Source organism: Meleagris gallopavo, chromosome 12, assembly GCF_000146605.3.
Source record: "Meleagris gallopavo isolate NT-WF06-2002-E0010 breed Aviagen turkey brand Nicholas breeding stock chromosome 12, Turkey_5.1, whole genome shotgun sequence".
NCBI classification, from domain to species: domain Eukaryota; kingdom Metazoa; phylum Chordata; class Aves; order Galliformes; family Phasianidae; genus Meleagris; species Meleagris gallopavo.
Window position 1 is genome coordinate 16858469 of NC_015022.2, and position 10908 is coordinate 16869376.

The following is a 10908-nucleotide window of genomic DNA, read 5'->3' on the forward strand; positions in this document are numbered from 1 at the left end:
AAAAAGAAGAAGAAGAAAAAGAAGAAAACAAGAGCACAAGCTTTGAAGCCAGGACAACGCATATAAATCAGAGCACCTGATTTCAGAAGCACAGCTGGATGCTGCTCCCAAGAAGACACATCGAGCCTCATATGTCTGCTGCCTGGAGTCCAACACAAGGATCCACCAACCCAACACTGCAGCTCAGCGCAGCCCACGGAGAGCAACAGTGCCCAAAGCACAGCAGCCCCGGGCCCATCCCTGCCCATCCCACCCCACGCCGGGCATCAGCCAGCTGGAAACAGGCTGCTCTCCTTCCTCCTTTCTCAGAGGGCAAAGCAAGGGAGCTGGAGTTCAGCAGGCAGGAGGTGCATCTGTCCTCAGCATTTGGGTTCTGATCAATAGCTGCAGGACTTGCCTTTTTCTTCTTCTTCTTTTTTTTTTTTTTTTTGACTTCTGGCTATCATACAGAAAACCATAAACCTTAGTTTCGCCCAGGGGAGAGTCCATTCCAGAAACAGTATGTTCTGGCACTGCCAATGTACTTGGCAGATAGAACGTGCACTTCGAGGGCTTTCCTAACTTCAGTGAGTTTCAGAGTAGCAATTATCCTCAATTACTGCAGATGAAAGACCGCACGAGATGCCAGCACAACCCACCCTCCTCCCAGAAGCCCCCCACCACCCACAGCCACCAGCACCCCACTCCTCCCCAGCCAACGCCCGGAGGTTGGACCACTCCTCAGTGCCCACCAAGGATCACTCCCTTTATCACAACTTTTTTTTCTTTGCCATGTACAGAGGGGTTCATTACTGAAGAAACAATCGGGTATGTATCAGCACTACCTTGATTTCCAGCAGCTACAGAGACCTCGTGTTAAAGGTACCAGCACTCTTAAGCTGAAGATACCAAACCCTCCATACTGAAACAGTGCTCGGTCATTGCAACAAACAAGATGGAAAGGATACTGAGCTACACAAGGATGGTTTCACAATTCAGATGTAGGAAACCTAAACTTGAAATGAAAACCGAGATCAGCAATTTGTTGTGATGGTTAACTCACAGACGAGATGCCTGCCATCAGTGCTGGGACACGAAGGCAGCGCACGGCTCTGCAGTGCCACAGCACACAGGAGCAGCCCTGGCATCTTCTCAGTGCCAACCAGATTGCTGCCAGGGGGAGATGGGAGAAGGAAGGAGGCTTAGATACGTACATTGTTTCTGAGGAGAACACCCAGCAGTGTGCCACGAGTCCAAAGCACCAATATTCACTAGAAATGCAGAGTCACGTCCCAGTGAGTGCAGCACAAGCCTTTCCTCCTTTTCAAGAGAAAGGACTGCACTGTATATTGCCTCATAAGCCATCAAGCTCCCATCTGTACTCTGCAGATATTTCACAGCCCTGCTTTTTTTATGGGTTTTTATCCATAGCTTCGGCTGCTCCACCCTACAGGCGGCTGAGGTTTAGAACTATTTGTTGATAGCCGTGGCAGCCTTGGTTTTCTTTTTACAGTGATGATAATCCTTGTTGTAAAGAACTCAGCGTTTTAAGATGTGTGTCTCACTCATGACTCACTCAACCTGTCCCATGGAGGGCCACAGCCACACACCAGCCATAGGAGCCCAAAACCTATAGGTGCTCCAAGCTGCTCCCAGAGCAGAGCTGGAGGGTGAGCTGGGTTTTCCTGCAGCATACCCCTATTTTTGTTGTATCTTTCCTGGGCAGGACGAAGCAGGAAGTCCATCCAAAGAATCGCGGTGTCAATCCTTGTACTGTATTTGCTGAAAAGCTCCCGAGGGCAGGAAGAGCACCAACAAATGTTTACAGGTCTCAAGGTGGGCAATAAGCAGTGCTGCTAACGGAGTGGTCTGAGAGGCACTGCAGAGAACAGCAAAGTGACAGAAACACAGGAAGGGGAGAAAAAGGGTTTGGAGACAGATTTAGAGACAGGCTGCCGAGAGCAGAAAAAAAACACAGAGCCAGGACTGGAGGCGCGGCTGGGCACGCCACCAGAGAAAGAGGCAGCGAAGATGAGCAGCACAGTGAGGACATTGTAGGATCCTAAAATCAGAGAAAGGGGGCACTGACAGTCGTGGCAATGAGTAAAACGACTCCGGGCGCAGTGCCCACGGCAAGGGCAGTGCAGGAAAAGAAACCGCCCGAGGGGAGCTCCGGTGGGGCCCTGCGTGTGCTGGGGCTGAAACCAAAGAGCCGGGGGCAGCCCAGCCAAGGACCCGAGCTCCTCACTGCTGCTGCAATGTGAGCCTGCAGAGAGGCAGTGCAGAAGGTGGAGCTGCTTGGGTTTGGTTTTACCGAGGCCAACACAGCCCTGTTTGCAGAACCTCGCGCTGCAGCCGCTTCCCTTTCAGTGGGAATTCTGAGAAAGGCAGTGGCTGTGCCCCAGCACAGATAAACCTGCTCTATCAGAAGTCCATGCAGCACAACACTGCACAGTGCTCGCAGTGCCCTGATACGTGACATTCATCAACGTACAAGACATGGAAAATGTCACTTTTACACCCAGCTACCCTAACACAGCTGTTAGGACAGCTGTGCTGTTTCACACTGCTACTGCTTTGTCTTTGATAAAATACCAGGCATGTTTCATCTGCTTGCCCAGGCAGTGAGAGGACCAGGTTGAAAAGTACAAAAAGACAGCAGGATTTGAAGCTGAGGCCTCAACTGAATGAGAGGAGAGCTGTTCCTCTTGGAAGTGGCACCATCCGAAGAAGTCCTCCCTCTCTCCAAAACTCACCTCGGAGAGTGGGGAGGCCCAAAGAAAGAAGTTGGGGTTACCCACGCCTGGAGATGCTGAGGTTGGATGGGGGCTTGGGCAGCCTGAGTGGTGGGGGGCAACAAGCCCACAGCAGGGGTTGGAACTGCACCATCTTTAGGGTCACTTTAAGCCACTCTGTGATTCCAAGAAACAAGTGAGCATCAGCAGCACACAGCCACAAGCACTTCTGAGTGCCATGCAGCTCGCACACCTCACACACTGCAACTCCAGGCAGCTCACCTGGAAGAACCCAGTGCCGCAGGCCACCCCACAGAAGCTGATTAAACAAAACTGCCTTTGAGGTGTGGTTGCACGCTGCCATTATTTCAACCCAAAATCTAATCACAATGAATTGAGGGGGTCTCTGCCAGTTTCAGTAGGACCAAAACGCTGATCTTCAGGAAGTACCAAACACCACACGGTAGAGGCACTCATAACGAAAGCTGTTCCAATTCAGAATGACTGAAGTGAAAATTTTACGCTGCCAGAGACTGTGGAAAAAACGTTACTGACTCCTTGTGAAGGCCTAACCACAAGGCTGGCAGTGCATAAACTATTCCAGGTCGGTGAGCTGGGAATGCGGGCAGCCACCGTCAGTCCAGAAAGCCTTTATGAACAAAAGATAGGAGTAAGTTACTGCTGCTGGAAACCTCCTTCCCCTCCCACAGCAGCTCTCCTGTCACCAAACTGCGAGCTGAAATGAAGCACGAGCTCTTGGGGGCAGAGGACTCAGTAAACACGTCAAAGTTTAACGCGAGGCTTTGCCAGTGAAAGAGGAGTCAGCAGCAGCCTCTGTGACCACGGCTCCGCTGTCAGATGGATGGAAGAATCTCCCTTTTTACCACATCTCATAAAAGGACAAAGCAGCAGTTGTAAACCAGTCATAAATGTTTGCATAAAAAAGATAAACCATTCGCCCTCTGCTGCGCTCTCAGCTAACTTCCCAGAGAAACCCTCTAGCATTTCCCCAGGAGAAGCTGCAGGTTGAGCACAGCGGCTGTTTCCAATCAGACAGCCTGCAAACAACCAGGGCTCACTTCAAAGAGCTGAGGACCCCAGCAGGAGAACCCCCGCTGCCCCCCACAGCATCACGAAGTGCTGCCAAAAGCAGGCTGGCCAAACCTGCAGCCACAGCAGCACGGGCAAACGCTGTCTGTCAGTGTCAGAGCAGTGGCTTGGCCCTGCTGTCACCGAGGAGCTGCTTGATAGGTGCTGGCAGGACAGCATGGCAGCACCAGTGCCGATGAGGCAGCTCTGCAGTGGTAATGGTTTGGGAAACACTGCCATTGTCAAGGCCAAGAGCTGTCTGCCTGGCATCTTTTAACTGTGACAAGAAACAAGCAATGGTACCACCTATTTTCCATGCTGATACTGTGACACAGCCAGCAAAGTCACCACTTATTTAAGCTTATTCCCCTTTTGATTAAATAAACATATCCATTACAAACAACAAACATTCCTCCCACCACCCCAACGTGCCCAGCTGGGCTCTGGTTCCCTCCTTACTTTCACGTTCAAGCAGGACTCTCCTGGGACAACACACGTAAGAAACAAGAGCACCAAAACCACCCAGTGGCAAAGGGAGGTGAGCTTTGGAGCAGCTGCTGTGTGGCCCTACAGCCTCCGCCTCCCCCAAAACACGCTCCCTGCCCCCCAGCCTTACCTCGTATGACCACACGCACTGCACGCCCGCAAACCTCCGCACGCATCTTCCCACTTCCACGTCCTCGTGGGTGGTGTACATCTCTCGCAGGCACTCGCCAATGTGGGGCACCATTCTCCGCAGGACCTCCCGGCTCATGATCACTCCGGGTCCCCCCATGCAGAAGTTCTCGCCCGGCTCCAGCGCCAGCTTCCCCATCTCCTCCGTGGTACCCAGGCCGGTCTGCCCAAGAAAGAGGGGCTCGCTGCTGTTCAAACTCCTCAGGAAGTTCTCCAGTTTGTCCCCTTTGATGTAAACGTCGTCATCGGCTCTCATAAACCATTCGTATTTGTCCAAGTAGTGGTCATGCATGTATTTGAGCATCATAAAAGATTTCTTCTGGGGTGGGTAGGAGTCGTCGACACCTGGGAGCGGCACGATGGGGATGGGGATGGAGGTGTCCGAACCCTCACTGGAGAAGAATTCAACCTTGCCAGGAATGCTTTTGGACCAGGTTCTAGGTGAAAAAGACAGTAAGAACTCACTGAGTATGCAAACAGAAGGAAGCAGAAAGCACTACCCAACAGAGATAACTCAAAGGAACTACACCTCATTTGCTTCACAGATTTTCTTTTTAAATGCCTGGAAGGGTTATTTTTTTTTCCATGCAAACGAAGGCATTTGTGCTGCACCCTGAGCAACTGGTGCAGCATGCAGAAATACCTGAGACAGCGAGCACCTGAACACTGCCTTTGCAGCTGCACCTGATAAAAAATAATACGGTAAGAGCAGTTCACTCTGTCCTTAAGCATACTCAGTGTCCATCTAACAGCAACATCAAAGCAAATCAAGACAGGCAAGCAGCCCCTACAAGTGGATTTAATGCCTCAGAAATTCCCTGCGAGTTATTCAGCATCATACCCACATCCCATCTCCCCCAAGCCTACTCAAAGCTCAAAATCACGTTCAGAAGTACAGATTTCCAAGGGCTAAATAGATGGCAGATTACACAGTAACGCAGAGGCAGTGCCCTACGGGAAAAGCAGTGTGTGGTAGCAACACGATGGCTCTGTCACACCAGCACAGGACTGGTGTAAAAAGCAGACTGGAACATCGATGACAGACACGTAATGGCACTTCTGAGGTGAAGGATGCAGTCCTCCTTCAATACATCACCATCACTTTACCAGCTGACTCCCTGCACGGGTTCCTTGCCAAAAGCAGAACAGACCTTGGGCAGCAGAAACCACATGCAATTGGAAATGTACAGAATTAGCCACACACCAAGCCAGAAATTTAAAAATATTTCCAAAGAATCCAACCTTAACTTTGCCTGGGAAATGCTAAAGCATTTAAGTGGGTTTAACTACGTACCAACTTGGACAGTTAGACAATCCAGCTTTGTGTAATGAATATCATCCAATTGCTTTAAAAGCTTTGTCTTCTGCATTTCTTACTCATAGGGGTAGAGTTACATTGGAAAAGTTTAGATCCTGGCTTCCCACAGAAGCACACAGCAAATGAAGTCAATGGAAACATTCCCGTTGACTTCACAACAGAGGTGATGGGGCCCTTAATCATCAGTGATGTAATTAATGCACAGTGATAGTTACATCCTGGCACAGCGTGGCAAGCTGCCTGTCTTGCAGTGACACATCCTCATGTTCAGCTTCCCTTAGCTGCAAAGAAATGTGTTTATTTTCTGACGGCCGTGCTCTGGTTGCACATCAAAGGGTTTGAATGAAAAGATTACGTGGGAAATTGCTCTTCCCATAGCAACTCACTTTAAGGATTTCATCAAAAAGCAAGTTCAACACGCACTCAGATTTGCATCTCAGAGAAAGGAAAGGTGGGAGCTGAGAGCTGCACCTCATCTCACCTCTGTGACCAGCTGTGATCTCTGCAGGACTGACCTTCACTATTTTACTTTATTTTTTATGTTTAACGCCCTTCTCCTGCTGGTTCCTGGTTTCAATTTTCTCCCCTCCCTCTAACCAGTCTCCCTCACCCTGGGACCCCCTTTGGTATTGTCAGCACAGAGATCCCATTCAACAGAGGCGGAACAAAACATATGTACATCTATAAACCGGGACAGATTTGATTTCCAGCCCTCATATTGCATTAAAGCCCCAGGCTCAAAGCCAGCTTGGCCCAATTGTTTCTTGGACCTGGGCCATATTTAAAGTTTCATGCTAAAACAGGAGGAAAGCAGAGAAATCTCCCCGTAGTTTCAGGGTCACAGCGCACAGAACAGGGCCGTGCCCATGCAGTGACTGCAGCCTGGGGCAGCACTGGGACACGGCTGTGGGATCGCAATGCATGTTTGAACTCAGACAGATGAAATGTGCTCCCACACCAAAAAGTTGCCTGTGTGTCTGTGTCAATGTGAACGCTGCTCAGCACTGACTAAAACAATAAATGTGCTGCTCTTCTTGTCCAAGCCATGGCCTGATGCTTCGTGTCCCCCCTCATCAGGGACAGGACACAGCAATTTGTTTGCAATACATGTTACAGCACCTACCAAAAGAACCCAAAGCACACACTGTAACATCACAGAATCACTGAGGCTGGAAATGACCTCTGAGATCCCCAACCCCACCCCCCGTGCCCGCTGCCCACATCCCTCAGTGCCACATCCCTGTGGTTCTGGGAAACCTCCAGGGACGGTGACCCCACCACCCCCTGCACTGTCTGTGCTGGTGCAGCACCACTCTTCCTGGGAAGAAACATTCCCTAATATCCAACCTGACCCACCCTGGTGCAACTTAGGGCCATTACCTCTTATCACAGGCCACACATATCACTGTACAGGCATCTTTCCAGCCCCAGTCTCCCCCAGAATTAAGGACTGATAAATGCAGGGCTGGATTCTGTTCAAAGGTACTTCTAACTGTGTTCTCTGACTCAGGTTACGGGCAGCAGCCTGCCCTGCCCAGCTCCTCGGGCACAGCCAACACCTCCCTGCTGCAGCACTGCTCCCACCAGCTGACACTGCTCTCCTGGTCAGGGCTTCTAAGGTAAGATCTGCAAACAAATGTTTGATAATTAAACAGAAAAACACAGAGGAAAATATTTGTAGAGAAACCCGGCACTGCCCTTCCCTTGGGAGGACTCTCTGGTCATCCTCAGCTGTCACCAGACCTTGCCAGCCCTGCTGGTGGCCTTGGCCAGCTGAAGCTCCAGGATGCTCGACTGCCCAGAGAGCAATATCAGGTTCAGGACACAACCGATACGTGCGCTGCACTGGTCATTTAAAAACCAAACAACCCCCAACCTTATCTCCTCCGTGTAATCTGAATCTGCTCGGTTAAATAGGAGGATGCTCATGAATCAGGACAGCACAGCTCTCCGTTACCTCCCCAAGAGCACGCTGACAGCACGCCTGGCCATGTGCAACCTGCTTTCTCCATGCGCTGGGAAGGTAACACTGACAGAGCACAGCTCGGGGCAGGAGGAGCACAGACGCAGAGTGCTGCATCTTCTGTTTTCACAGTGTTCCTGATTTATCTGCATTACCTTACTTTATCAGCAGCTCTGCAGACTCAGCACCAACAGCCTGCCACCTCAGGTTTCCCTGAGAAACAGGGGACAGAAACTGACCCATCACCTGCAGGCACATGGACTCAGGGTGTGTTCCACAGCCCCAGGCCACGTGGCAGGTGGCCGATGGATTCCATAATCTTGGGAAGTTCCCTCCATCTGAACTGTTCAGTTCTATATGCTTACTTTGGGGTATGCAGGCAACTTAATTTCTCCTGCTGGCCCATGCACTAGCACCATCTACTCCTATTTGATGTGTGTCATACTGTTCTATAAACACTTGCATAAATTTTTGGTGTTTTTTTTACCACCAGGAAAGCCCAGCACGTCGTGTTTGCTCCAGGTGATACAGGAGCAGCTAACACAGCATTGTGACACGACCAGAACAGCTGACACATTGACCAGAACGTGTCAAGCGCTGTCATGACGTTCAAAGTCACTTCTTCTAAGAGATAAAAGAATGCACACACTGCGATCCACCCTATTACCTCACCACCAACCAGAAAGGACCAGAAACAATAAATACCAACCAATGGCCTAGACAGAGGCTCTGAATTTATTAAAAAAAAGAAAGAAAGAAAAAAAAGCATAAAAAATATGTTTGGCATTATGCTTCTGCAGCAGCTACTGGCTGCTTAGCCAGTAGCTTATAGAGATAATACCAATGCCTTTCAATCCCAAATCCTGCTGGCTGCCTTTCGCTCAGGCTCCTCCAAGCACTCAGGTATTTGGATCCCAGAGAGTTCAAGGCACAGGCTCCCAAGGGCACACTTCTGCCCCGTGCTCAAGGGAGAAGGATTCAGCCCGGGTACAGCAATACATGGCACTTCTGCCCTGCATGCAGATGGCTCTATGGGACCGCCCCAAACCAAGAAATCCCATGGCCCTTTTCCCCCAGAGCTATGAAGCAGTCACAGTGCTGTGGACGAGGCAGACGTGGTCTCAGATGCCAAGCCCTAACACCCAGCCATCAGCTGCATTCGTGCTGCTCTGCTTACAGGTTTCCCAGGAAATCCAGTTGCTATGCAATTAAAAAAAAAAAAGAAAAGAAAGAAAAAAAAAAAAGGTTAACTGCCTGATATTTCTGCTCCTGAGACAGCAGGCTTAAATCTTTTGGGAGAATGCTTATCCCTATGCTCTCCTTCCCGTATGTCCTTTAGCACAACTCCTCTCAATTGCAACCCATTGCTGCACTTTCCCTGAACCCCCGCTGTACCTTAACTCCTTCCTGCGCTGCTCCTTCCCTGCCTTTCATGTCTTTTCACGTGTCACCGCAGCTTCTGCCGCTGCACTCCGCCAGCCTGCTCATAGGGAACCTGGCTGTCAGAGACAAGAACTGCCCAGAGCAAACCTGGCCATCTCAAGCTTATTCTCTGCCTCGCAGACTACAAAAGCACAACTGTTTCAAAGAGCCGGCCCCTCCTGACAATCCAGCGGCCCGCTCTGCCTTGCAGTGGTCATTTTGCAGTGATTGATGTTCAGGAAGTGGATTGCTTCCCCTCTCCTTAGATCTATCTGGATTCACAGCAGCGCCGATCGGCGAATGCTTTCCGCTCCGGCCCCTTTCAGCAGTGTCTGTCAATGGCCTTCAATGGCCTTTGAGCCGCGGCAGTGCGGAGGTATTCAGCCCCTGCATCCCTAATTCCTTTCAGCCGAATCAAGGCTCCGCACACGCTGCCACCCGGGAAAGCCTTGCGAGCAGCTTCCCGTTGGGCGCGCTGTGCCAGCGATTCAGCTCCCCAGGATGCTTTGTCAATGTGGTAATCCCAGCGATTGTCTGCTTGAACACTTCATGGCAATCAAAAGCCATTTAGGATTTCAGGTTTGTCTTCCTCTCCTCTCCCCCTCCCCACCTTCTCCCAAAGATGTCTTCCTGTCACCAGGACATGAGCTCATTTCTTTTGCCCATGGCAGGAGGAAGATGCATTCAGCCCTACCGCATCGCTGAGAGCCCCCATTATTCAGCCTTTCCGAGAGCTGACAGCCCCTCTGGAGGTTATACCAAAATAGAAGGGCAATAAAAAGTGATGCTCTGCCTCCTTCCCAGGGCTGACGGAGCCCGATCTGCTACACTGCATCTTTAACCGTTTTATTTCATGCACGGATGTTGCAGATTTGGATCCATATACCCTTCAAGCATGGAACCGCTCAGCAAGAACGAACCAAGGGGTGAGAGCCCTTCTAACTTCCCATCCTAGCAAGGAGAGGGTCAGGCTGGATACTGACAGACATTTATTCTCAGAAAGAGCAGCAATGCACTGACACAGGCTGCCCAGATGGTGGGATCACCATCCCTGGAGGTGCAACAGAACCACGAAGGTGTGACGTGGTCAGTGGGCACGGTGGGGCGGGTTGGGGATCTCAGAGGTCCTTTCCACCCTCAGTGACTCTATGAATGAGAAAACACCCACAACCAACCCCATCCGCAGGCCACGCTGTGAGAACTGCCCCTTCTGGGATCCCTGACACAAGGCTGATGGCTGCCACACAAACAGCCCTGCCCCAAGCCCTGTTCCACGTGTCCCAGCACAGCTCCATGTCAATGCCCATTGCGCAGCTCGTGGGATCTGCAATCCAGCACGCTCCAACCCACGCGGTAAAGAAAATTCATAACCCTGAAGAAACACATTCCTTCACCTATTTCAAAGCATCACTCACACACCCTCCCATAACTTAATTACAGATCTTCTACTGGAAGAAGGCATTAAAGCTCCATTAAAACCGACTCTGGTGCCCGATGTGCCACAGACTGCCCCGACTGAGCCATTTCGCCGCGTTTAACGCTGACCTGAGAAGCGGTGGGACAGGGCACATCCCAGCGATGGAGCGGGGTTTGTCTCAGCACAGGAATAAAAGAAGGGGACGTTTTATTGGGTTAGGGCCGCCCCGGAGCCCCGCTGCACCCAGCTCTTAACTCTTTCCGATCCCGGCCCAGCACCGGGGCTACGGGTGCGTTTCGGAGGGGCTCCG

General features: G+C 50.9%; 1 protein-coding gene across 1 annotated transcript in view; it reads right to left on the reverse strand.

Annotated features, from left to right (window-relative positions):
• CHSY1 (chondroitin sulfate synthase 1) overlaps window positions 1-9896 on the reverse strand; it is a 59363-nt gene extending 49467 nt beyond the window's left edge. Inside the window, 2 exon segments of the mRNA XM_031555225.1 lie at window positions 4420-4974; window positions 9876-9896. Of these exon segments, the coding sequence (XP_031411085.1) occupies window positions 4420-4974; window positions 9876-9896 (576 nt within the window).
• Window positions 9897-10908: the final 1012 nt, after the last annotated feature.